This window comes from Aspergillus pseudodeflectus (genome assembly GCF_044049435.1).
Source record: "Aspergillus pseudodeflectus strain CBS 756.74 chromosome Unknown BJX68scaffold_3, whole genome shotgun sequence".
Lineage (NCBI taxonomy): Eukaryota > Fungi > Ascomycota > Eurotiomycetes > Eurotiales > Aspergillaceae > Aspergillus > Aspergillus pseudodeflectus.
Window position 1 is genome coordinate 622,548 of NW_027263779.1, and position 26,729 is coordinate 649,276.

At 50.8% G+C, this 26,729-nt stretch overlaps 9 protein-coding genes across 9 annotated transcripts; 7 read left to right on the top strand and 2 right to left on the bottom strand.

Annotated features, from left to right (window-relative positions):
* Positions 1-3,847: 3,847 nt before the first annotated feature.
* BJX68DRAFT_261839 (Alpha/Beta hydrolase protein) lies at positions 3,848-5,190 on the top strand (the record flags this gene model as incomplete). The annotated part of the gene is made up of 3 exons (XM_071044280.1): positions 3,848-4,171; positions 4,254-4,438; positions 4,497-5,190. 3 exons carry the CDS (start codon positions 3,848-3,850, stop codon positions 5,188-5,190), a joined length of 1,203 nt encoding a protein of 400 aa, XP_070904331.1.
* A 2,220-nt stretch (positions 5,191-7,410) lies between these two features.
* On the top strand, positions 7,411-7,824 carry BJX68DRAFT_261841 (ankyrin repeat domain-containing protein; the record flags this gene model as incomplete). The annotated part of the gene is made up of 2 exons (XM_071044281.1): positions 7,411-7,476; positions 7,534-7,824. The coding sequence occupies 2 exons, from the start codon at positions 7,411-7,413 to the stop codon at positions 7,822-7,824; spliced, it is 357 nt and encodes a 118-aa protein (XP_070904332.1).
* A 1,521-nt stretch (positions 7,825-9,345) lies between these two features.
* BJX68DRAFT_252345 (uncharacterized protein) lies at positions 9,346-10,012 on the top strand (the record flags this gene model as incomplete). Its single annotated transcript, XM_071042546.1, has 2 exons — positions 9,346-9,612; positions 9,686-10,012. 2 exons carry the CDS (start codon positions 9,346-9,348, stop codon positions 10,010-10,012), a joined length of 594 nt encoding a protein of 197 aa, XP_070904333.1.
* Positions 10,013-11,434: 1,422 nt separating this feature from the next.
* On the top strand, positions 11,435-11,669 carry BJX68DRAFT_261843 (uncharacterized protein; the record flags this gene model as incomplete). Its single annotated transcript, XM_071044282.1, has 2 exons — positions 11,435-11,500; positions 11,568-11,669. 2 exons carry the CDS (start codon positions 11,435-11,437, stop codon positions 11,667-11,669), a joined length of 168 nt encoding a protein of 55 aa, XP_070904334.1.
* A 948-nt stretch (positions 11,670-12,617) lies between these two features.
* Positions 12,618-14,006, bottom strand: BJX68DRAFT_226202 (uncharacterized protein). Its single transcript, XM_071038470.1, has one exon. The coding sequence runs from the start codon at positions 13,926-13,928 to the stop codon at positions 12,708-12,710; it is 1,221 nt and encodes a 406-aa protein (XP_070904335.1). The 5' UTR covers positions 13,929-14,006; the 3' UTR covers positions 12,618-12,707.
* A 4,153-nt stretch (positions 14,007-18,159) lies between these two features.
* On the top strand, positions 18,160-18,751 carry BJX68DRAFT_226204 (uncharacterized protein). The gene is made up of 2 exons (XM_071038471.1): positions 18,160-18,373; positions 18,438-18,751. Exons 1-2 carry the CDS (start codon positions 18,191-18,193, stop codon positions 18,486-18,488), a joined length of 234 nt encoding a protein of 77 aa, XP_070904336.1. The 5' UTR covers positions 18,160-18,190; the 3' UTR covers positions 18,489-18,751.
* Positions 18,752-18,815: 64 nt separating this feature from the next.
* On the bottom strand, positions 18,816-20,804 carry BJX68DRAFT_252347 (uncharacterized protein; the record flags this gene model as incomplete). Its single annotated transcript, XM_071042547.1, has 4 exons — positions 18,816-19,635; positions 19,690-19,805; positions 19,885-20,186; positions 20,240-20,804. The coding sequence occupies 4 exons, from the start codon at positions 20,802-20,804 to the stop codon at positions 18,816-18,818; spliced, it is 1,803 nt and encodes a 600-aa protein (XP_070904337.1).
* Positions 20,805-23,141: 2,337 nt separating this feature from the next.
* Positions 23,142-24,521, top strand: BJX68DRAFT_115501 (uncharacterized protein). The gene is made up of 3 exons (XM_071035994.1): positions 23,142-23,493; positions 23,553-23,804; positions 23,861-24,521. Exons 1-3 carry the CDS (start codon positions 23,386-23,388, stop codon positions 24,323-24,325), a joined length of 825 nt encoding a protein of 274 aa, XP_070904338.1. The 5' UTR covers positions 23,142-23,385; the 3' UTR covers positions 24,326-24,521.
* Positions 24,522-24,669: 148 nt separating this feature from the next.
* Positions 24,670-25,747, top strand: BJX68DRAFT_226213 (uncharacterized protein). The gene has a single exon (XM_071038472.1). The coding sequence runs from the start codon at positions 24,748-24,750 to the stop codon at positions 25,168-25,170; it is 423 nt and encodes a 140-aa protein (XP_070904339.1). The 5' UTR covers positions 24,670-24,747; the 3' UTR covers positions 25,171-25,747.
* Positions 25,748-26,729: the final 982 nt, after the last annotated feature.

Here is a 26,729-nt window from a genome sequence, read left to right on the forward strand (position 1 = left end):
CCTTGTTCTTCCACAGCGCGAATCGCGCCAATAACCTCCGTCACAATCCTTGCTCTGTTCCCCGCCGATCCGCCATACCCATCTAACCTCTGGTTCATCGTTGCCAATGAAAACAGCGCAAGTAGATACCCATGTGCGGCATGGGCCTGCATGACCACAAACCCAGCTTCACAGGCTAGCCGTGCAGACTCGGCGAACCCTCAATGATAGTGTTAATATCAGCCTGCGTCATCTCGCGCGGCCTGCCAAAGGCGACACGGCTCGCCACATTGGCCACAAGGCCGGATCATATGTTAAGTGCGATAGCACTAGGCGCAATGTTTTTTGCGCAGAGGCACTTGGGTCAAGCACCAGGGGGCGACTGCCGGCCCAGGTGGTTCAGTTCACATTACTAATTGCGTTAATCCATCCCGTGGGCATGTTGAGACCCAGGATTTCTATTACAAGACAAGCTATAGTTTGTCAGTGGGGGTTAATGTTATATTGTATGGTTGACCAAGGTATGTTGCGTCAACCTGGACATTTCATTAGGTTATAAAAAAAAAGCGTGATATTTGTGTAATTTCAGTAGCGACTCCACCGAGGAAACCTACGTACCCGTCAGGATCATTCCCCACCCTCCAATCGCTCACTCGGAGTAGACATTGTCGTGTAGATGCGTTGGTAAACCGTCCTTATCGACTATATCCTCGGCTATTTCGGCTTTGGCCAGACGGCTCTTAAGAACGAGTCCGCATGCTAGTGTTAGCGGCTGAACGAGTGTTGAATCCATCAATACGGAGTGTAGAACTGTGCTTTCAAAATCCGGAACAGTAGAACCTTGAGAACAGATGTAACATAACCATGGGGTATAAATTCGGACTCCCCTCTGTAGGCAACGACCCTTGTTCTTATATACAATTAGTTATAGTTACTATGTATTACCTTTATAATTAAAGCTATTCTATCTTTTACATCAACGACAACAGATATCCCTCGCGAACATATGATATGTTCATGCTGTACAAGGAAGCACCGCCACCTAACCCCCGCGATGGGCCGACGATTCTTAACAGTGTAACCTCTGAGCCTGTACAGGATGTACAGTATACTACTGGTATGGTTTTTCTAGTTGTCCTGTGATTGTCTTTCAACTCTCTTTGTCTCCGGATCTCTTTGTAAAAAGACGGCTCGGGAGCTGTGCTTGTTAGGTATAGTTCTTGGTACTCCACTGGTCGAGACTAGTATAAGGAAAATTACAAGTTCAAGTAACAAACAATGTTAATCAGATGCAGCGAAGATATTTTTTAGAGAACTACTATTATTACAGTACGCCAAATCAATCTCATAATATACCTATCTAAACTAGGTTTCCCGCCGCGCTAAATACACAACTAAGACCTTCAAAATTAATAGTAGATGAGAGGTAAAAGATTATAGCCTATGTGAGGTGGATTAATACGGCCACTGGAGGAGGTTGATGCATTTGCCATCTGGCTGTCTAGGTATATGAGTTCACAAAATAGCACTTTTACTGGCCTGTGGTGATAAATAATGCCCAAATTATCAACCACCAAAGCAGAGAAGATAGTAATCACTTATATGTAAGCATAAACAGAATCTCTGATATTGTTTATGGCTTTCATTTTCAGACTCCACCAGCACTGATGGTGGGCCCCGGGATCTAAGGAAAGCCGATAACACACACAAACCTCTAAATTATGGTCCAGGATCACACAGCACAGCAAAAGGCTAGTTTTTGATTCCATTATGACCCTACTGCGTATGTTATTACGCCACAGACAGAAGAGAACCTCGACAGGGAGGCTTGAGAGGGTATTTGTTAGATAACTCTGAATCGCTTTCAAGGTATTCCAGCCATAATATTCAATCTATGTGTCTTGAAAGACTCTCATCACGCTAATACCCTTAAGAACAGTTCAGCAATCCTTGTGGACGGAAATGGAGAGTTCCTAGTTGAAAAGGTGCTAAAGAAGGAGCGGGTTAGCAGAGGACGCGCGAAAGAATACCTACTATGCTACTTGGTGAATGGACGGGCTACGTAAGGCCAACACATGAACCAGTTGGAAACCTAGTTGATACTACCGCCACTCATGATTTTGAAAACCAACAAGAAAGTCCCGTGGGGAATACCGGCTCACCTCGATATGTAACCAGAAGAACAACCAAGGACTACCCGACCCTACCGCAAAAGAAGGCCCACGCCAGGTACCCAGAATAAAGAACTTATTCCCGGATAACTTTGATATTTGGTCTTCTGATCGGGATGAAAGTCCCAGACTCCTCCATTGGCCCAGTAGAAGCTTATCCTGCTCTGGAATAGTCGCTATGATCGGGGTGTGAAGGGGCATCTTCAATAATAGACTTCGGTAGAGTCAATTGCGAAAGCATGAGGGCGCATTCGCACCACTTAGAGTGCCCTAAGTCTTGGAGATTCGATCACTAATCAACCTAAAGCTCTCCTTATATTAGATCTTATAGCTCTTTAATTACAATTCGTTGGTTGCCTATTTAGATTCCCGGTTTAGCTCCAAGGGTTGCATTGTCAGCTGCGAGGAGAAAGAACCCCTTCTAATTCAGGGGTAAAGCTAAAGAAAGATAAGAAGTAACATTCTGAAATGTCCACCAAATACTTACTCTGACATGGCTAAATCTCTGGCATGTAAAGGAAGCTAGAACTCTGTCTATGTTATTTTGCTTTAAGTCTCAGCCAAACTCGGTTCTGCTTCCTCTCAGCTGCTTCCAATCCCAAATAATATAAACATTCAGCTCAAACACGGCCCTATAACTAAGAGGGTAGTTTTAGTCTTCACGATGGACGGGAGCCTTTTGGTAGCAGCGACATCTTAGCTGAACATGGTTGCCTCATGTCGTTGCGGAGTTACGATCTCTAACAAAACCAAAGGCACAGGGAAATGGGTTGGCAGCTGGACGAAAAATATATTTGGATATTGACAGTTCACAACGAAGCAGACTACCCAGAAGGATGACCACATTTTCTATAACATGTGGCATTGGCATGTCATATTATGCTCTGTTGCTAAGACACTCCTGGATTCCGCCCCCTCCAATCAGTTTACACATGACACGGTTCACACGGACCAAATACACTAAAAAGTACCAAGAAAGAAGAAAGCAAGGAAAGAGAGAAAAAGTCGCTCTAATTCCTCGGAATACTGGCTATAAGTACCTGCATTTACTTCTGTTCCAGAGTGAGCACACCCACAAACACCCCCCCTCCTCCTCAACCCCCTGCTTGCTGAGGTCCATTGAAGAGCATTAACGTGGGAGAGGGTGTTATCAAAGTTCCCGCTGCTGCAAGATGACCTGGAAGCAAGAGGCACTACCAGTCCTAAAGTTCGGTTTAGAGAGAGATCCAAAAAGAGCACGACCTGAAAGCTCATTGATCTCATACTTTATCCACTTTCTGCGGCGCTTGGCTGTACAGCTCTTTGCCATTGCCCAAACAGCGTACGAAATCATAGGTGCGTTCCTCATGCGTTGCACAAGCGGGTTCGGCGCAAGTTTTTCGCTTCCAATCCATATTCCATGGTACTTCTCTCGGCTCGTTTCAGCTATTCCCGGAAATATCGATTGTCTTATTCTGTGGAATAATCTCGTCGAAGAAGTACGAACGTACAAGAGCGAGGGCGCGAAGGCATGCATTTCCCGCTTTCTCGTCATTACCGTGCAACGCATACACAAAACTCTATACAAAACTCTAAGTGTTTTCCTTCTGTCCTTCACTATATGTCGGCTCTATGCAGTTTGCATGCTTCTTCCTATCTATATTTTGCAAGTGCTATCTCGGGTTCTTCCAACTATTCTCGGAAATGTCTTTCGTTATATGTCGCGGTGGGATAAACTCATCGAAGAGACGGAAGAATACAGACGGCAGGGTGCGGTGCAGGCTCAACTTCAGCTGGAAGGGAAGTTTGTATTCCCGGCCGATGAAGTTGCTCGGGTCGACCTGTCTAGGGAGCAGTGGATAAGAGATGTTCCATGGCATGATCATGTTGAAGAGTTTCTTGTCTGTGGAGCAAGAGTGAGGTTTGTTCATTTACGGCCGGCTGCCGTTAATACCGGTGATAGCAGTGATAGCAGTGATTTGACGAAGAGGTCCATCGTATTTCTACATGGAGATGGGGGCTGGAGTTATATGTGGAGAAAGGTTCGTTAACACTTTTATTCCTGTTTTTCTTTTAGTATGGGAAATTACAATTTAATAAGTGCTAATATTTACTCGGATATAGGTTATGGCCAGACTTTACCAAGAAGGCCACGAGCTTTTTGCTCTGGATTGGCTCGGTCATGGATTAAGCGACAAGCCTACCCAAAAGGAGTCTATGACATTCGAACTGCATATACGGACTTTGACTGCCTTTATCAACCATGTGGAACTCAATGATGCTATTCTGGTAGCACACCACTGGGGCGGGTATGCAAACATGACATTTCAGCCTTTCAATTCAAGACATCTACTAACAACATCCCAGATGCATAGCTCTATCCTCCATCCCTTACCTTCCTCCCTCGTCCTGCAGCGGTCTTTTCCTTATTAATTCCTTCTTGCCGCTTCGTCCTCGCGAGATGAGCGTTCCCTGCCACCTTCTCCACGGGGTCTTGTTTCTTTTGAGCGGGATCCTAGATGGCCATGTGTCCCAGTCTAGTATCACAGAGTTCATGTCTCCACACATTTCGGAGCAAGATCTTAAAGTGTACGGCGCACCTTATCAAGACCAGCCCGCAAGCACCAGGTCTAGCGCGGATCGGTTTGCACGCCTTGCCCCTGGAATACCACACTTTGTTCTGAGACGCCTCCGCGAGACACCAGTTTGGAAGTGGTGCGAAGCTGTCCTTGGCCCGAGAAACTTCAGCGCCCTGAATACCCTGGCACTCCTATCGGAAAGAGATGACTTTGCCAGACGTTACTGGCAAAAGAAATGCCAAGGATATATGGATAACGATGGGGAGTGCATGCTGAAGACAGCAGTGGTCTTTGGTGAACAGGATCTACTGCTGAAAGACTACAAGGATATCCTGGTGCGTGTCATTGGCAAGGGTAACATGGCTGATTGGGCACCAGAAGGGATCTGGCTCCCAACTGCTGGACACTACCCCATGGAAGATAGCCCAGATGATATTGCAGGATTGATAGCCAGATTTCCCAGCTCCAGTGACGACATCTGAACTCAGTCTAAGCCTCGAATAATTGAGCCCGTCAATTCTCCGCTATATATTAATGGTCTCGCTACTCGGGGAACCATGACGAGTTGGCATGAGAGCATTCCCTTCATACATTGGGCATCAGCAAGGATATTTAGTTCTAGTGGTGACTTCCCAACTATCTGAATCAAGCTATTGACTTCCCGACAGAAATAGAACTTCGCATCCATTAGGACAGATCTTGTGGCTCTTGTCTTCCCGAACTCAAATAAAAACACGGCCACGTACTTCTCTCTGTAAACTGTGAGTCCCGGCAATGCCCTAAAGATATCTTGATCCAAAGCGCCTGAGCGAATAACTGTAAGCATCCTATCCACGGCCCCCGGCTCATGATCCAAAATCACAGCAAGGAGTCGTCTGAGAAATTCTTGGTGATAGTCCAGGATTTCAGTAATGATTTCGCTAGCTTCATGACCATTCTATCGTTGTAATTGCTATTTCGGGTGCTCTCTCTGCTTATCTAGTAGCTAGCAAACAATTTCTAATAATGGCAACCAAGATAGTAAGCCCTAGATTCCTGAATAGGAGGGGGTTCTTTACCTTTTAGCAGGGGAAAATTTTGAACCCAAACGAACACCTCATGATCCGGCGTCCAGCGCCCATTCTTATCTTGAATAAGGAAAATAATAATAATATATTAAGATTCTGCCTCTGCCTAATTAGGCTATATATATTATGGTGGTCAAGCTACTCTCTAGTATATTATTTTTACCATAGGGCTCGATTGGTGGTAAGTATAGCTCGTGACGTATTAAGGTAGTAGGGTGACCTACTTGTTGTAGGAGATATCAGCTACGTCTAGAATAATAAACATTGTGCTTAGTGCTTCGGAACTATCTCCGGCAATTAAGACGCTGCTAGCCTTGTAAGTACGCATTTTAGATAGTAGGAAGGGGATCGCCACCTTTTTCACTGCCTCAAATGTCAGGCCAATCAATGGCAAACGGTCTGCAGGCGGCACTCACATGGTGTGAGGTCTGAATAGCCTACTGGGCAATACAGGATGGCTGAGCCAAAAGTGACCCTTGCCACCCTGGTCGGGATTTATGTAGTCGTTTGCTGGCAGTCTGCCTCGGCGTTGCCGCGAAAGATTTAAAACCCCACGCGGGGCAGCCTAGCATTATTTGCTGATCAGCGCCATCTCCAAGGTGGATTTTGGAATAAGCGCCGGCGATCTCATTATGATCTTGAATGGCCTTATCACTGTTTATAAGATCTACAAGGATTCTATTCCCAACTTCGAGGACTTCCTATCCGAGTATAGGCTTTTTCAAGGCAAGGTTCATTTTGCCTTGGGAGTATGCGCCTCGGGTGAATTCAGCCATGAGCAGAAGCGTGACGCAAAGCTGATGTTCAATGGGTGTATCAAAGTTGTCAAGGGTTTGAAAAAGTTTCTCTGGGACACACGCAGCCTTGCGACACCTACACCTCGGTTGAGAGACAAATTCCAATTCACCCCTGAAAAGGTGGGTTACTGGAAGGGCAAAATCGAGGCCTAGAAAGAGTTCCTGAATCTGTTTCATAGCGAGCATATTAGGTGGGTTGCTGCCCCTTTTAATCAGGTTCCATCATGACACGCGAATAACCTTGAGGCAGTTTCAACACACCCGAGATTGTTCGATCGTTACGGTTCCTTGTATCCAGGGAACAGTCCAGAATACGGGGTCACTCATCAGTGTCTGTGTGCACCAATGATTCTCTATCAACAACCAGCAAAGAGTACTGGTCTGAATTTCGCCGAGCCTGTCGGGAGAAGGGGATTCCACCGCGGATATTGGATGCCCACAAAGACAAGATCCTGCCGGAAATCGAATTTAATCTCTGGGAATGGTGCAACGGCCGCACAGGCACAAGGTAGCATAAGTCCCCCATTTCCTTTGAATTTCGGTGGAACAACTTAGAAGATGGGTGGTCCATATTGACTAACCTAACCCTCCAGAAGAGGACCCCGCTCTGAAGTTATCTACTATCACGGCTACCCTGGTCCAGGCGGCAGAACAACACAACTGGCCAGAAGTCAAGCGTCTTCTCGAAAGCAACCACAATATAAAACTCCAAAGTCCGGGTTTCCGCGTGATCTATTCGCTAGCCATTTACCAAAAGCGTTGGGAGATTGTCGAAGCGCTCGGGGTGAGAGGGGTCGATCCCACCTGGGAGCTGCTGCGCTCTCAATCAGCTTCCATCATGGCTTCGAAATCCGAACCCTGGAGTACGATCGTCTTCCTCGCTGGAAAGGGCGCCGACCTGGAAGTGCGGGATACAAACGACCATACTGTACTCCTCAGGGAGGCCAGCTGCCAACGCTAGGACGTGGTTTCTACACTGATCACCGCCGGCGCAAAGGCCAACGCCACCTCGAAAACGACGTTGTTCTCTTGGGTCAGTGCGCTCTCTTATGCTGTTACCTATCGCGACTGGGATCAGGTACCACCGCTGCTCGAAGCAGGGGCAGATTGCAACTCCCTAGCCTTGAACGGCGATCCAATCCTGGTTGTGGCTGCGGCTGCCCAACGGTGGCTCACGGTGCGTCTGCTCGTCGAGTGCGGCGGGAATGTAGATGCTACGGACCGCCATGGGAAAACGGCCCTCTCCTATTAACTCAAGTTGCTGGTACCTCATCTTTGTAGTGATACCAGGAACTCGGCCAGGGATTCCAACAATCAGTACGCCGCCACGCGTGGACTGGAGCAAACGGCCTACATTAGGCAGACTTTTTCCTTACTCTATAGGCGGACTAAGAAGGTTAGTGTCCGCGACTTGCTGCCGCTTGCCGGAGGAACTGCCTGTGCCAGCGTTTTGCAAAGCCTTTTGGAGAATTCAGCGCCTCGCATCATGGTCGACGATTTCAAGTTATTATCTCCGCCAGTGCCTGCTTAGTTGATTGATAGCCCCGGCACTTTCTTAGACGTAAATGCAGACTGTTTAGGGATACTTGATTTGAAGCAGGCGAATAACCGGTCAACTTACTTCCTACACCGGGCTGCGTTACCCAGACCGGCCTCGCTCAACGCACACCTTACTACTAATAGTGGGGCAGTCCTATCACATACTGACTGATGGCGCCTCAACGGACACCTTAATGACGACCTCCGACTCATAGCTTTTTTTTTTGTTATAGTAATCCGGGGCAGGCACTATCCGCGGCCAGGTCACGTATCTGTCTTCTTTTCCGGAACAGAAAGGACATGTGAGCAAGGTCATTTCTTACCTTTTTACCAGGGTTACGAGGCCAGATCCGGAGTAAGCAATGAACTGCCTATACTAAGTAGTCGTTCATTCCTACGATGATTGGTCAACCCTCCAAGGAAGATACGACCATAAGCCAGGCAAAACATGCACTTTGCTTGAATGAAACTAGAAGAAACGTGCATGCTGCGCCTCAGGTACACCTTCTTTCTACGCCCAAGCAACCCGTGAGGAAGGAGAGACGCAGGAATACACCCCTTAAAATAAGATAGGAACGAATAGCCAACGCAACTTTGGTCGCTCCTTCCTTCTACCCTCTGCTCGACGAGCCGTAATAGGACCGCTGGAGAGCTTTCGCTCGCACAATATAACTATGACATGTATGGAAACATTACTAATGCCGTCCAAGAGGGCAGTGGGTCTCAGAAGGATGACTAACGGGCCCAGGGCTGAATGGTGGACAACAATACTGATTACTGATCGTCGGTGAGTTCTACCTTTTCAACAGAGACCATCGGCTTGCAAATGCACAATCAACGAATCGACGGGGTCCAGAGAACAGGTTAATAATTCCATACTCTGTAAATAGTAGCCGAGCTGAATATATCGCTGCGTATAAGCGCCCCCAACCCCAACTGGGCAGGGTCTCATTTTCGGTGAACATAGCGAACCCGAAAACTAGGCGAGAACGCCAATGAGGCTTAGGGATCTGAAACCAGTGCCGCTGAAGCGGAGTCTCCGGATTCCAGCTCACTCTGGTATTACATGTACAAGACAAGGCTACGGCATCAAGCGAATATCCAGCGGAACTATAAAGAAGAAGGGTGCCCGAGGTAGCTCCCTACACAGTGCTCATCCTCTCAGTACAGTGGCAACGTCTACCTACCGAATTACAAACACAACATACATCACTCCTCTTCCGCCCACTTTCCAATGAAGCTCCTCAGGTCCCTTATCGTCTTATCACCCCTTGTGCTTTCAGCCCATGCAGCCGATTGTTCAGAGCCCAATAAAGAGACCTACGAGCGGGCTGCATCGGAGATGATGTGGTCAATCCGTGGCTGGCTATGTTCCAACGCCTGGTGGCAATCCATCACGGCTGGTCCTCAGGGCGCATGGTGCGATAGTCAGGGTGGGATCATCGGTGCATACGAGGGGCAATTCACAATCCACGGAATGCAGAGTCAACAGCAGTGCTGGGTACGTCCTTTTCCCTCTCGCTCACTTTCGTTCTTCATTGACTTGATTGGCTGGCTGATGGGTGGCTGTGTAGGATACCACGGAGCAAATCATCCGGCAGTGCATGAAACTCGACATCAGTGCGGGCACTGGACCGGGGCAAGTGAAGAACCTCAACGGCGGCACATGGACTTGGGGCAGTGTCTACGCCGGTGGGTGGTTCTGGGCCGCGCACGGCGAGCAGTGCCAGAACCATATCAAGCGGGCGGATGAGCATAATGAGACTGACGAGGTTGGGCAAAGTCGCTCCCTGAGGCCAAACTTTACCCTTGCGGATGGGACTGTTCTGCAGGCTGAGAACCTGGTTACTTTGGATCTTACTGGTGATAAGCCGCTGCTTGTTAAGCATGAACGGTTCTAGAGAAAAATTTGCTGTTATCTCTGATGTTGGAGTATGACGTGTCGAAGTCATGCTTGATGTTTGGTTTGATGGCAGCAAATCGACTGAAAAAGGATAATCAGCTAGATATATATCTTACAATAGGCCAGTTCCACTACGTGAAGAAAGGAAACTCTAGCTGGTTCCATAAGTGATACCGCTTCTGGGTAAGCTATATAGCTATGGATATATCCTCCGGTTTCGCAGTGGTAATTGCCGCATAATCGTAGATAATCAAACTTGCATGTCACAGCCTATACTCACCCACCCCCCCAAACGACATATTCTCAATAGCCGGCTGAGATTAAGTAGTCTGCAAGGGCCTCCACAGCTGCACTTGCGTTGCTCGCCATATGAGGGTCGCTGTAATGAGCAATTATGATCGATTGCCTTGTCTTGACAATAACAACACCTTCTCGGCCCTGGACTGGAGAACGAATTATCACTCAGTTGTCCTTGTAGTTTGAGATGACAGACGCGACCCGAGTGTCAATTAAATCTTACCGATCGTACATAGATACTCCTCTCGCCAATTTGAGCAAGGAGATAGCGTGCCCCAGCCACGTAGACACCCTCAGCCTGAGCCGCGGCAACGGCGGAGCTGTCCTCCGCGTCGGACGGGGCGGCGATGAGGATTTTAGCCATCTCGTGCAACTCATAGCTGTGAATCTGTGGGCGTGGAAAGAATCAGAAGTCAAAATAGATATTATCATCTGGCTGCACATACTGCATGGCAGACATACGTTGAACCCCGGCGAAGCAGCCCATATGGAATCGCCCGCTGCACTGCCGATAGCTGCCTGGTCGATGTAGCCTGAGCTAACGAGGCTAAATAGATAGTCATTATTTAGTCACTTTTCCTTCTCTGAGTGTAGCATGCTGCACTGCCATGGTTGACAATGTACCTGGAATCGATATACGCTGCAAGCCAGACACAGATTTCGCATCATTTAACTGACTCTCTAGAAGATAACCATGCAGAATATGTGTACGCGGCCGGTACCTCCGGCTTTCTCGTCGCTGCCATCCAATACATAAGATAGCGTAGGTCGTTGTAAAAGACTCGGAAGCCATTGGTAGCCCCATGATGGGGTTGCTTGCTGTCTGAGCGGAGCCTTGTCAAAGCCTTGAGTGATTGAAGCCTTAATTGGTCCGTCAATGCTGTCCACATTTCGCAACTGCAATAGCCAATTATCTCGAGATGCGAGCTAACCCCGCTTCCCACATGCTTCCCACCAGAATATGGTGGAAGATAAAGTGGCCCCGGATTCCACTCTCTGAAGTCCAGCTTGGAAAACCCCATCCCACGGAGTCTCTCACAAGGATATCCCTCAAAAGGCTTCTACCTCCAAGCAGTATTATTACTTTTTATCTTTTACTCTGCCATTCAATCCTCTAATCAGAATGCCGGGCGAGCTCACCAAGGAAGAAGAGCAGAAGATCTGGGAGCAGGCCGCTCAAAGCGCCCAGGTGGATCCTTCCCGCTAGAACCTAGCTTCACGATACTAGTTCCATGTGGCCTAACAACTATTCACAGGAAGCTGCAAACAGCGGAAACATGAGTAAGAAGGATGCGGATGGATGGGAGGCGGCTGCTTCGCGGGGAAGGCGCTCAGACAACGACAAGAAGAAAAAGTAGCGGTCAAGTTGGGTTTTATCTGGCTTGGCGATAATTGTCTGTCGTAAAGGTTGGAGGGCTCCGTTGTTTGGAATTCTTGTATCAAGTGTACTCACACCAAGTGGAGACTATTTGTGTTTACCTCGTAACAGCAATCCCTCGACGCACGTAGGACTTTCCAGGACGTCTATCCGTTCAGGTTTACTCCATGGCTAGCACTGGTTAGCACACACTTGATTGGGGATCACACCCATAGCCTTCTTTCTTTGCCACTCCAGAGCACTACCATTTCAGAGACGATGCGATGATAACCTATCGATCCATATTGCTTGCAACACAAATGGCAGCACTTGCCACACTTGGCTCGTGCTTGTACTTTCCTGCCTCATCCATCCACTTGTCCACCTGGTCCTCCTGCGCGGTAGAGCCCACACCTTAGTCTCGATAATGATTAATTGCCGGACCGGGGTTCGAGTCCAGCGAAAGCGTGCGGATTGTGTGATGTGGATGAGCAATGGTGGCAGGTGCAGCGTGGTCAGACTGGTTCCTATGTAGCTACATATACGTCGTAATGTAAAGAAAGGTTTTGGTGAGGCAGCCTTGTATTTCTGTCCAGACTGTCTGTGGGCGAAGGTGTGGGTAGCAAAATCTGGATTAGAAGGCGAGGGGCGTGTAACATAGAACCTCCGACACCCCTTTTATATGAAACTGAATAGGCAACATGGATAACACAAAATGATATTAGATCCACGGCCAAGTGTGTATTCCGGTTTCTATTTTGTGCTTGAAGCTGGACAACCGGTTCTCCAAATGAGATGCTGAAAGATTTCACCCGCTGCGAAGTAAGATGGCACTTTCTCATCGATAGGATGCCCAGAGTACATGCTCCAGATTTATCATACTGGCACTTCAGGAATAGAAAAGAGACAAGCACTTGGACGCTGCGATTATTCCTAACTCATTTCTCGGTTTCAAGAATCAGGTTATATTCATTTTCTGCCTAGTACTATCAACCGTCCAATCTCTAATCTATAATTGCTGTCGAAAGTACTTCTGTGTCTATGCCTCTAGTAACCTCCCGACCTTGGTCGGGGCCAGAATAGGCAGTTCAACCCGCTTGGGGATGTGGTTCTGCTGCCAATAGACCATCCCATATCTGAGCCAAGCCCCATACGTGCCCTCGAGCACATCTGCTCCAGGATTATCTCTCCAAAGTGACCCAAGGGTAACCTTGTTAACCCTCAAAATCAGACCATGCGCAAGCTTAAATCCAAAGCTCCGGGTCAGACACGCCTCCACAATCTCCCTGGCCCTCTGCTGCTGGGCACTCTCTTTCTCGCCATTCTTCGGCAGCCGAAGCGACATCAAGTCAAACGCCAACTGCCCGTCCCAATTCGTAAACTCGTTGATATACTGCGACCCGGACATGAACTCGATATTGTAGACATGTCCCGCGCTATACGCCGGTCCGTCCCAGTTATCCTCCTCATCAACAAGCCCCATTACGGCCGTAATAGCCTGGCCCTGGATAATGTAGTCTGAAAGCAAGCGACTAACCTCCTCAGGCCCAATAAACGTCCCGTCCTCTTCGGTGATGGTATTCTCCCCACCCATAAGCGGCACCCCCTTCAACAACGGACTCGCATGCATCCCATCCGTATTCGTCTTGCCCCCATCGGAATCCCAAAGCGCCATAAGAAGCGCATGACACCGCGCAAAGAGCGGGTTACCGGGCAACGAAGCGAGAAAGTAATTCGTCAGACTGTATTTCGTGTCGCCGGTGGGACTATACGAGAGGACCTCCCAGGGCGACTCCAGATCCCCAATCGTCGCATTCCAGAGTCGATCCAGGTCGCCGATCTGCATCATCCCGACGTCCGCATACACGCCGCCGTATTTCAGGAGGAGCGGCCAGCGCACGAGGTCGGATGTATGCTGGAGCTTATAAGTGCCTGAGATCGTGCCCTCGCGAAACGCCTTAGGAAAGAGCGTTGGATCCGTGACGTCGAGGAAATTCGCGATGTTTGATTTGGAGTCTGGAGACGTGTCTATTATTCGGATCGTCCAGCCCCTTTTGGTCAGGCGCCGATGGTACGCGCGGACTGTGCGCTTTGCGTACGGGTGCATGTAGGTGTAGCCTGCGTGCCAGAAGAACCAGATGTTCTTGACGGATGTCACCGGTGGTGGGGTTTGGAGATCGGCGTCGATTTCGGTGTCGGGGCGGAGGTCGAGGCCTTCTCGAGGGATGAGGTGCATTCCCTTTGGGAGTGGGTAGTCCATTGTTGATTGTGTAGTGGGAGATGTGGTTGTAGTTGTAGAGACAGAGTATATGTAAGCAATTGAAGCATTAGCTTGTTGTTACATGGCCACTTGTCGCATTCTCGCCGCGCAACTATATACTTCAAGCTGCCTCTGGTACTCATCATGACTCATGCTTGGCGCGGGCTGTGTTGGTGTCTGATTGGTTCGGAGAGTCTGCACAGCCTGACCCTTTTTGCTGCCAGGGTTCCCACTCGTGCTGCGCTCTGAATCCAGCCGGTTCTCCCCGTCTGATGAGCCAGATTCCGAAGCACCTTATCCGAATTTTCACAATAATCCTATTATCATACCGTAGTGTAGTAATTCTCGATGACGTCCATACCATAAGATTGACCACATAGCACAATAGTAAGCTCTAGCTGACGCAGCAACCTACCCCACCTGTCGCCCTACTGCCACCTCACGACCCGGAGAAGCCGGCTACTAGGACACATTGGACACCTCCGGTGGAAACAGAGGTGAAAACCTCCAAATCGCTCATTGGCGAACGGTCCTGCAGGGCAGAGAGACGTTCCTCTGCTCCGTTTCCTAGCACAAGAACTATCAATATCTTCCAGATGCGGTTGCCCCCTATTCCACACTACCCCCATTATGGATCTTATATACCGTGCCCGCAGCCTCCCACCTACCCGCTGCCCTCCTATAAGCCCAGTGCGACCTCTCTTCAAGCCTCGCTTGCACTGCACTGCGCTGCGCTGCGGCCTTTGCGTACGGCGCCATGATACGTTTGAAACCGCAGAAACATGTAGGCATGGAATAATGTATAACAAACATCACACTTCCTGTGGGTGGGACGACTGTTGTAGTTCGAGAGGCTGTGGGAGGGCGTCATTCTGGTGAACAGGCTGCTTAGTTATGTGGAATGCAGGTGGCTAGATGTACTAGATAGCTTAGGAAATCTATCATAGTAAGCAGTGTGCCTCTATACGGTCATAGCAGACTTGAAATAATAGGACTCGTCCATCGATCAGGAGAAATATCAAGGAGTGGGACTTCTTTGATTCCTCTTTTACGTTAGGCAGTGTGACCCTTGCTATCTATTATTATGCCATGTTGTCCTATGCATGTTACATATTCAATTAGCCCATGTAAGGCGCATTTTCCCTTAATAATCACTGTGATCACAGCATGTAAGGCCAAGGCGCATGGTGAGCTGATAGTTTCATCAAACAGACTTGTGCATGCCATAGACACTTTTCAATTGGCTCGTTGAGACATGGAAGAGATGGTCAAAGCTGTGAGGAGCGCAACCTTGGGTTTTGATGATCGTACTCGCAAGACGAACCCGGTGAGATTTCTGCTACTATATGATTGGACGGGCAAGCGAGGTGAGCAGTAGGGATCCGGCTCAGACAATGTCACTTTGAACTACCAATCAGTGCAGGGAAACAGCTTGTCTTCTCTATGGAAAGTCCGCATGTCAGGTCGGACGAGAAACCAATTGAGAGCCTATGACCAAGATGTCCCGCAGCATCTGGCCGTCAGCTAGCTCCTATCTGTTAATATACAGTCTGACACCGTGTAAGACTCTTTTACAAACATTCAACTAGGTGGTCAGACATTCACGGACCTATTAGAGCCAACAACATGCCTAACAGATCTAGAGAGGAGGGACATAAATAGGGCTGCTTTCCCCATGATTGCCTCTCTTCTTCATCAGTTCCAGCGACACCGAAAGCCCCAATCCACCCATCATCACTCAGCTCATCCAGTCCCAACTTCTTATTCCACTCAACTTTCAAACCCCCAGAATGCGCTCATCACCATTACTACTGTAGCTCTCGCCGCCATGCTCTCCACCCCAGGCCTCGCCTGCAAATGCTTTGTCAACAACAGCAAGGACAATATGCGCACCGAATCCTGCTGCCGCCAGCAGAACGGCCGTTTCCGGTTCGGCGACGATTGCGATGCCAGTACCATCACCAACCGCTTCAAACAGTTTCGTGAATGCTGTGGCGGCCACTCGGACTGCGAATGGCCCCGCCGTGTTGCGGCAGATAAACGCCCTATGCGCGCTGAGGAGGACGAGGAGGAGGCAACAGTTGTCGTTGTCTGATCTCCAGGCGTACTGTGGCCCAATACGGGTACGTACATACTGGGCGCTTAAAGCAAGTATTTGTCTCTCCAGGTTTCTGGGTTCCAAACTCTGTCTGATCCACGGGCCGATACTGACTGACACGGGAGTAGTAGTCAGTATTCTCATGGTAAACGACCCCTGGGGTCTGGGTGGGGAGTTGCTATTCCGCTGTTTGGAAACAAGTCAATGTCTGGGATGGTGGGATTTTATACATCCTCCGGCATGTTGAGTAGCGAGAGAACCTATCAAGAGAACAATACAACCAGCATGCCCGGCTCTGATCCCCCTGGGACATCCCCCGGTCTTCGGGGCGTGATAATCTAGAGAAGCTTCGTTGCCAATGTAGACATAGACCTGGATGGTCGCGTAGTAGCTCGCTGGTACGGGGCAACTAGGATCCATAGAGCTCTATCACTCATGTCATGGCCATCACACGAGAAGGGTGTGAATGATCTTTGGATGGACACGGTAAGAGCAGCCCCCAAGCCCCCTCATCCTTCCCCAATGCATGGATGTAGTCCGTAGTGTATGCCTACTGGGTGCCTGGGTACTGCACTGGAAGGCTCCGTCTCCAGTGCTCGTTTCTTATCTCGTCTAGCAAAGGATCCCCTGCGAACAAACCAGGTGATACTATCGATACCTCGCAAGCATCAGTGCCCTGACTCGCCATTGGCTGCCTTAGTGAGCTCCACCTCCAGCGTCACAAGCGAGCGGCCATGTTTGCGCATCTTACCAGGCATATTGTACATCCTGTCAAGCAAATAATAGTTACTATTCATCTCTATACCTGAAGCTGGTGTGACTAGATTTATCTCTAACGCTGAATAGTAGAATTCCTGCCTGGGGTCAGAGGCAGGATAATATCGAGGGCATATATGGGCTCTGACCGTTTTCCTTTAATCCAGTTGCAACATTGAAGAAAGGTTCAAGAGAGCACATTTAACACAGGGCTCCATTGGTGGTAAGTATAGCTCAAGAAGTCTTAAGGTAGTGGGGTGATGCACTTGTTGTAGGAGACATCGGCTACGTCCAAAATAATTAACATTGTGCTCAGTGCTTCGGAACCATCGCCGGAAATTAAGACGCTGCTAGCCTTGTAACTACGCGTTATAAATAGGAGGAAGGGAATCGCCATCAACCGACCACTCGACGCCACTCGAACTAGGCACTTGTTTCTATACATTTAGATAGCCTCCTAAAACTTAGAGACGAGATGCCCACGTTTATGACAACAGTATCCTCCGCTGGTGAGTCCATAGCCCTCAACCATATTCGACCATACGAATGCCACTCCACCTCCGGTCATCCGGCACTCTGTTGTTAGTTGGGACGCACCATCAGCGATTGGATGACCCTCGCGCTTGGAATCCAACGACGGCTCCTTGTGGAGGAGGCTCCTATTAGTACAGAACTTCTAGAAGACGGTTCGAATGCACTGCTCGGGTCCAGGAAGAGGGCCCTGGTCGTGCCCTTCTCGAAGGACAATGCATTGTACCAGCCCCCGTATCCACCTTGTCGGGTTGGCCATGATTCACATTCCCAACACCATCAACGCAACCATCGCAGAATCTCACCCGATACCAAGCCATCCTCCACCGCGGTCGGCCGAGAGATAGCAATAGCAGAAGGTCACATGTGACCCATGGTGGCCCAGTTGTCTGGCACCTCACCAACCCAACAACCAGATGCTCGGTAATCCTTGGCTTCGTCACAGTCAACGCTTAGCAACCATCTCGGCAGGGACCGTTGAACCTTATCGTACAGCAGACAGGAAGCTCCACTCATTGCGGAAGCGGTTGGAGAACGGTTAACGAGGGCCATGGCGGCAGGCGTAAGGCGTCCGACGTCCGCAGTCCCAAGACGCCGGGTCCCGAGATGGTGCATACGCCATGGCATGTGGCAGGTGCGTAGGCGTTAGCATCGAGGCTTGCATGGGTCCATGCGCCGCTGCCATGCTTCCTGCAGGATCAGAATGATTAGAAATGCATGACGGGTGCTTATATGATTGTCGGGACCGTGGCAGCGGGGCCGATTTAGATTAGGTTGTTCAACGGGCAATGAGAAGGGGGTGTGACACCTGCCATATGGCGACCCACAGGGACTGGACCGACTGTTCTGGGTTCTTGGCCCATGAGGCTTTACGGTGATGGTATGTACGCGTCGGTGCGAGCCGACAATGTCTCAAGAACAGGCAGGCGGACTACGAGCTGCGGCGTTCTCGCTAGCCTGGCGACTCGAGATTGTCGAGGCGTGCATCAGTGACGGCAGTCTGTCCCCATCCCACCGGCTCCCTTATCCTGCGGCTCCATCTCGACCGTTTTGTGCAAGCCTAGGGTAGCACCATCACCACTTAGTAGCCTGGTTGCATAGGCAGGAGTCAGTCACGAACTTACCAATCCTTATCTATACTCGGTGCAAGTCCGATTCCTACGAGGACGGCGTAGGCGTACAGGTCATGAGGCTCAGCATCACGTAAGGAAAAGAAAGTCGCAATCTGAATTCGTCAAATCTCCTCGCAGTTATTCCAATCTCATAAGTACTTCTGCCAAGAAAAAAAAAATAATAATAATAAAAAACGCCTTGTCCTGTCCCTAATCCCAGTGAACGCTGATTCGTGTCTATTCATTCTTCCAGATGCTTCGGCGGAAAAATCATCCACCGATCCGCGGAGTCTTTTCCAAACGATTTCGTCAGAAGTTTTCGATCCCTCCGGAGAAAGCATGGTTGCCAGGATGAGATTCCTCATCTCGCAGGAATCCATCTTTACCCCCTCACGTTGGCCTCGGCGCAATGTACGAATCTACCAGGTACGTTAGCCCTCCGCTCCAACTCAAACGCTCATGGGACGAGAAGAAAGGAAAGAAAGGAAGAAACTCACAAGACGCCTTGAGCAGGACCTCATTCCACAGATCCTCCTCTGCCCTCTTCTCGCTGACCTGCTCCGTATAAAAGTACGTAGCGAGCACACGCCTCGCGGCATCCCACTCGCCTAGCCCCAACCGCTCAACGACATCGCTCAACGCGTTAACGAACCACCGATGACACTTGTACCCCTGCGACGCGAGACTCCCAATGACCAGCATCCAAAAGAGCAGCTCGGGCGTCTGGGCCTGTAGATGCGCGAGCGGGACCACGAGCGCCGTGCGCAAGGCTTCAACCATATACTGCATAAAGGGGAACGACTGGAAGTGCCAGACGCGCAGGTTCAGGTAGACGATGAGGGTCTGGCGCAGGGGCTCGTTGATATCCGTTGGATCGGTTGTAGCGTAGCAGGCGGAGAGGAGCTGGTGTTCCATAACGAGGAAGAGGTCGTTGTCTGTGGGCATTACGGAGGACGGGTGCCGTTGTGCGTTTTCGTAGTAGGCGATTAGGCGCTGCATGACCTGGATGAAGGTTTTCATGCTTGGCTCAAGGGTTGGATACCACGCGGCGCTGAAAAAGGAGGTTCCGAGGGCGTCGAGGTCTTTCGAGGTGTCGAGTTCGTCGTGGGTGAGGAAGAGGCGGCTGTCTTGGAGGATTTCGCTGCGCCAGCGCGCGGAGATGGGGAAGACGGGGCGCGTGTTGTAGAGAGCGGCGCTTTTGACGTCGCTCCTGAAAATCATTTGTTAGTACCTATCAGGGTGTAAGAGGTGGGGGGAGGGCTACTGGTAGATCTTGGAAAGCGTCATGTGGTCCAGTGTGTCGAGTCCGCCCATCAGGGAGACGAGCCTTCGGAGGCCCTTCATGTGCGCCTCGTGGGCTTCCACGTTTGCATCGACGGCCTAAAAGGGTATTAGCGATCCATTACCACCGACCGAGAAGACATGGCGAGGGTTGCTATGGATGTGTCAAAATACATGCCTCGATAGCAACAAGGGACGCAACAACCAGTGTCGTAGACTCGGCAACCGCCCTAACAGGATCCATCATGATATTATTCAGGGTTTTGAGCGTGTCGCCGCGCAAATGAAGCATATCTCGCATTGACTTTTGGATCACGCGAGACGAAACGCCGTTGGTAGACTCCAGTGTGGCCTGATGACCGGCCGTTAGGAACAAGAGAGCCTGTAGGAGGGCTGGCTGCGTGATGGCCTTTTGCCACCACCACTGGCTCATCCGTGTAGCGTCGAGGGGGTAGCATGCTGCGATTGTGTGGATTCTGACTGGACTAGAGTCAGCGCTGCCTGTTCCAGGTGGAAAGAAGTATATAGCGTACAGTGATGGAAGTACAGATTCATCGAGTCCGTCATCTTCACCGCGGACGCAGCGAAAGGATCGACGTAGCCCTGGCTGAGGAACGCCTTGAGCGACCACATCTCCGACCGCAGGGCACTCGGGTTCGAAGACGAGTTCGAAATCTCGCGTTCATCGACCCATCCATCGTTCTTATTCTCTCTAGTAGAGTCCGTATCCTGCGAAATCAACTGCTCGTTGCTCGAGTATCCAATCTGGAGACGGTTACTGGGGGCACCTCCGGCTGCCTTAGAGGGCGCCTTGAGCCGCTGGATGGACGCCTGCTTCTTGCGGCGGTGGTAGTTTTTAAGGAGGAAGCCCTGCTTTTGGGTCCGGAGCTTCTTGTTGGTCGCGTGGTCGGCTTGTGAGTCGATGAAGAGGAATGTCGACTGTTGCGCGGCGGTTTGGGTCGATCTGTAGGGCAGATTCAAGGGGACTGCCAGGTCGTCCGACGGACTCGACCTTGACGAGCTGGATGATGGCGTGGAAGTCCAAGACGGCGAGGAGAGCCTCGACGAGAGAGACGACGATTCCGATACAGTCGGCATGTTGATCTCGAGATTTTGCTGCGTACTTGCTCTCCTCGTGAAAATGGCAGGTTTGACTGCATCCAAATCCAAGGCAACAATGGGTCTCCGGCGGTACAAGAGCCCGATCGCTCAGGCGTCAAAAAAGGGCCCGTTATTCCTGACCTCAGGCCCTCGATCTCACTCTGCACGCCTCGATCGCATCCCCAAGCGCTAAAAGCAGTGGAGGAGGGTTGACCAATGGCAGCGGGGAATCCACAACCCCAAAGCAGCATGGTCGACTTTCGTTTATCGCGGCCCGAATCAACAAATGCTAGCGGACTAGTTTCACCGTGCGAATTGCGAAGGATGGTTTAGCCTAACGTTCGGGGCTCCTCCCCTGCTGGCCACTAGGAGACGCACCCCCAGCAGCCGAATGGGACTTCCTCTGAAACCGGGCGAGACATGTGTCGGAAATCCGAGATTTGGGTAGACCAGTATTTGGAGTCGAGGTTGTGGTTCATCACTGATGTTGATCGTGGAGATCTTTCGCTTCAGTGTGTGGAAAGTCGACGACAGATCAGATCGAGGAGTCAAGATCGAGAATCACGACAAAGAACGACCCCGCATCCACAAAGTCCGGAAATGCAAAAAAACCCACTGGCCCAGTCATGGAACCGTTTGCCTGGTTGCACCATTTTAGCGCGCATCGAGTTCCAGGTCAGGGATGCGAGGAGCGTTCCATTGTTGAGAGTGCATCGGAGGTTATCCGAACCGTGTCGAGGAGGGAAGGTCCTTTCTGCGATTTCGTCTAAAATTAGCGGGCGGACAAGGCTTTGACTCTCTGGAGAGATGTAGCATTTCCGGCCCGTGGTCGAGGTGTTGGAGTGGATTAGTTCACATGTCACTTGGTGATCAGCAGGGGATTGGCCGGTTCGGGGCTCGAAATTGGCGGCATTTTGGCGGGTGGAATTCGACGAGTATGGGCTTTTCTCGTGGCCACAGTTGATAGAGGCAGACTGAGGAGAAGAGAATAGTCGTCCTCGTTCTTTTTCCTGGGGGAAGACGCTGAACTTATGAAGTCGGTCTCAGGTTATGACCTCTGGGCCTCGCAGCAACGAACAAGAGACGAGGGGAGCATGACCAGAAATGGAATAGCTCTGTTTTGCACAGAGGTTGAAGGCGTAGCCAATCACCATCAACTTAGAACTGTACAGATCCGGTATAGTCGCAAGTTGTCCAGCAGTCTATGGGTGTGTCATTTTGTGCAAAGGTGCGAAGCGCGAGATTCACCATCAGACCACCAATTCCGCACTATCGTGATGATATCTGCACCCATGCTACACCATGGAGCATTCCTAGCTTCGCCAAAACTCGGTTGGCGCTATGATTCCCCTCCGTTGTCCGGCGTCCGGAAGACGGTAAACTTCGAGGCTCATTCAGCAATCATCATCCATTGTCAAGCTGACAGGGACCTGAGCTCATCCCTCACCCCCGGGATCGATTCGCCTCACCGACTGGCTGCTTATCCTGCGGGTCACCGTTCTCCCACCGGCAGGATGTTGCCGGTGGGATAGACTCGCATTGGGCTGACAGGCGATCGCTGCAAGGAGCTTGGCGCATCCGGCGGCATAACGTGTCTGAGATTTTTGCAGCAATAATGGGAGGAGGGGCGCTGCAGAAGTGGGAACAACCCACGATATCCCGCCAATGCCAGCGTCGGGTCCTAATGGAATTAGTTTCCATGCAGCATCTCCCAGTTTTGACCAAGTTCGGCCAAGCTCCACTCGTTATCGTGGCCAGAACTCTCTTCAGCAGTCGCTGCAGGCTGCACCGTTCTATTTTCGCAGATTAGAGTTGAACCAGGCCCACCCATTGGTCGCCTGCAACCAAAGAGAGCGACTAAGCCCAATCAGGGTGATCCTGACGTGGCTGTGATTGGCTGGCATTGCAATTCCAGGAGATCGGCGGGGGCTCCAGAGTTGGCTCTAATCAATTTAAACTAATGTCAGTGTCATCGACTCCCTCGACCATGGCTTGTTTGGCGGTTCGATGCTGTCTCATCTGACTTTTAACCCCCCCCCCTGGCAATAATAATATGATTTCCACAGCAAATAACCGCTCGTTGCATGGCCAGGCACGGTCCCACGAGCCCACGTTGCTTTGTCCTCTAACCCGCAAGGGGAAACCTCATCCTTCCTTCGATTAATTGGCCTGTCTGCCGACCTCGCGCTGCCTCACGTCGACGATGGCCTGCTCCATGGGACTCCATCAATAGTCGGCCGTGGCTGGCGACTAGGGATCCCAAAGACCCCTAGGATCTCCGTTGGAGGAGCTTGTAACTGAAGGAATTCACGCTATACCAACTCTGGTGCCATCTTTTTTTGCTCTCGTTGGTCGGGGGACCCAATATTCTAGATTTTAATCCATTTTACCGGGGTGTGTAGTCAGAGGGCGAGATTGATAAAACTGACCAACCTGTGCACCGTTGTATATATTGCGCGTGTGTGCCTCCTCGATGAGATTACATCAACATCGAACACGCTACACGGTCGCGAGAACAGGACTCCAGACATAGCCAATTCAACTCTCAGCTCGCTCTCAAGTCAGCTACACACGCGCAATGGAGGACTACTCGTACTGGAACTCCCAGAGCCCCAGCGCCTACCCAGCACCGATGGGGATGCCCTACAACAAGAATGGGGAGATGCCCATGATGCGTAGCGGAATGGTGAGTGCGCCCTCGCCTGGTCGCAACAAATGCCTGTGGTGTCGCGCTGACTTGCGCAGAACCAGATGGCAGGATACCCAGACTTTGAGCTCCCTCCCACCTTTGACGCCTCGATCCCTCGATCCGTCGACCCTAACCTGCAGTCGCCGCCTGGGGTCTATCAGATGGTCAACCTCAACTCCACTTTTCCCCCCAACACCGCCATTTCGCCGCCCGTCACGCCCACCGCGTCCGACTCGGATTCGCAAGAGAACCAGAGCTCAATTTCATATCCCATGGACGCGACGAACCAGAAACATAAATTCCAGAGTGTACGTTGCGCACTACATCACCTCACCGTACCAACTCGAAAACTAATCGCATCCAGGTCAAGCGACGCATGCAGAACCGCGAGGCGCAGCGACGATTCCGCGAGCGCAAAGAGGAGCGACAGCAAACACTCGAGCAGCGGGCGGCCGAACTCGAGGCAAAGTGCCAAGAGCTGTCCGAGGGGTTTCGCCAAAAGTCTGAGGAGGTGACGCGGATCCTCCAGGAGAAGGAGGCCCTGACGGGGGAGATACAGGATCTGCGCAAGCGGTGGCGCCTCATGGTGATGCTGCTGCAACGGCCAAACGGGCTGCAGTCGCTGTCCAGCCTGCTTGCGAGTGATTCGTCCTTGCCGTCGACGCCGTCACCCGCGCCTTCTGGTGGTTCATCTTCTCCGTCCCCTGCTTCGCCTGCGACAGAGGCTGCGCCGCTGGATGCGCCGCTGGACGAATTGTTGGGGTGTCTGCACGCGTTGCTGGTACCGACTGAGACGCCCCACAGCTCCTCGTCTTCCTCGTCTTCCTAGTCGCTTAATCCCTGCGTTCTTTGCTTGTTGACTCTTGGCTTCTTGTTTGTTGCTTTAGCGATCCAGGGATAATAATGATTGTTCTGACTACTAGAAGAAAACGAATCTCATTCCATCATACCAGACCATACCATGTACATACTCTTAGCTCATTCTCCTTGTCTGGCAATAATTGACGACTGGCTGCTGAAATTGCGGTCCCAGATTTTCCCATTTTCCCTGCGGTTGGCGCATATTCCAGACCATGTCCTGCACAGTCAGAACTGACTAAACGACTGACTAAGAAACTAGCCAGCCTGCTTTCTTCTCATTGGTTGTTTCCCTGCATCTCTTGAAAATGAGGGCCTCCGTCCTCCGTATCGCGGAGCCGTTCCATGTTTCTCCGCCTGTCATGACATCCCCAATCTCCATCTTTCTTTTCCATGGCAAACTCTTGTTCCCATACCGCAATACTTGGCCCCCAGTCTGTCAGGCATGGCAAACAACCACCATCATCTCCCAACCGAACTGCTGGTGAACGGACTGACGAGGTAAAAGGCACCACCACCGGGCTCCCCTCCGGCCGGCTCCTAACGCCCAAATCCCAATTTAAGCGACTCACTGCCTTAGCGCCCCCGGGGCTGAGGCTGTGCGCTATCCATCCATCAACGTCTCCCATCTTATCGTCGACACAGGGATGTCGCACCCTGAAACTACTCTCGCAGTTCGCAATTCGCATGCGCATTGCGCATGCATTGCAGGGTTCAGCCAGGAATAGAATACATCCCAACGCCCGACCCGAGTCCCTGTCTGTCATAATCCCTCCTGTTTGTTTGCCTACTCCGGGCCTCCGGCATGGCTTTTGACACGTGCTTCGCTGCGGCACCGTTAGTTATGAACTTATGCCATATGACGGGTGGGCTGGTGCGCGGGCGTTATCTCGACTTATTGACATTTTATTTGGTCAGCAGACATCTAATCCAATAAGTCGCATTTGCGTCCGGATCGTACGGTCTGCATCTATCGCCTCGCCGGTTGAATGCGGAAGCAAACCATCGGTCCAGTCGCATACTGCGGTTCGCCTCTCGAGTCTCGCCAAATCGTAGCAGTCCTTACTACTCTGTAGTACACTACTAAGTGACCAGGGTACCTGCCCCTCGCTCGCGGAACGCCGGAGGACACCCCCCGGCAGCCGGAAGCGCTGGGTAATACTGGGCCAATGGGTATAAACGGAGGAAACGGGTCTGCATTTCCGTGCATAAACCAACCGTCCTCCTTGGCGACGTGATTAGCCTTTTCCAGAACGGCCCGGCGGGTCGTACACCTGCACCAGGGCTGCGTCAGATATAGACAGACTACTAGTACCGTACATGCACGTCTCGGGCCCTGGGGCTTGTCGCCTGGCGAATCGTTACTCCGATACTGCCACTTGCTAGACCGGACACAGACATTTTACGCGAATGTTTATACCAAGCATCGCTGAGCTGTCGATCTGCAGGGTATGAAATTCTTGAGACACGGCAAGTCGGATTTATTTCTAAGGTACTTATATGGCTTTGTATACTACGTATAGACATCCAACTCCAAGCCGCTTCAGCATGCCCATCTGCCATCTCACAAGAGGCGAGACATGCACTCGGGAGGATCCCGAGTCACTTTTCCTCGCGAGCCTCGCACGACTACGCGAGACACGGCGGACATCCGATATTCCTTGGGTTCAGCCTTTAATCTCTCGGCGGTGTCACTTGTCAAGTAGCCTACGCTGGCTGCGCTTGGCTGGGTTTCTTCAGTCTTGGGAAAGTCTACAGCGAGTGCTACGGTGGCATAGTCGATGGAGTGGCAGTGGACTGGACTCAGGACTGGTTGGGCCTGGTCCCGTGAGTGATTCTACTAGGCAGTAGCCCTATTCTCGCGCACGTGGAAATATAGACGTATCTGAGGCCTCGATGTCTTGTCGTTGATAGTTCCTATCCTGATGAACGGGCTCCATAGATCTCCATTCCATATCCATATGGCATATTGATAGAACGTGGATACTCCCTCAAGTCTATTTGTGATCTATCCAGGAAACCTTTGACAAAATAATCGAATTATTGACCTGGTATTTTCGATATTTTGCCTCCTGACCTCTAAGATACCCAGCCGCCACTGATGTCTCAGGGCGCAGATCATTGATAGACTCGCTGAATGGAACGGCCACTCTCCATCGTCTGAAGTCGGTGACCCACACTGCTTCAAATTACCACAATATCACTGAATTCTTCCTATCGACCTGCTGCAGGGAGCCGAACATTGCCCTGGCGCGCCGAACAGAACCCCCTACGGCGTTCTAGATTCTAATGGGAGTGGCGTTCCGTGTACACCGACAGATCCGGCTGAGACATCCCAGACCGTCAAGACAAGACAAGCACCGTCGAGGAGGATC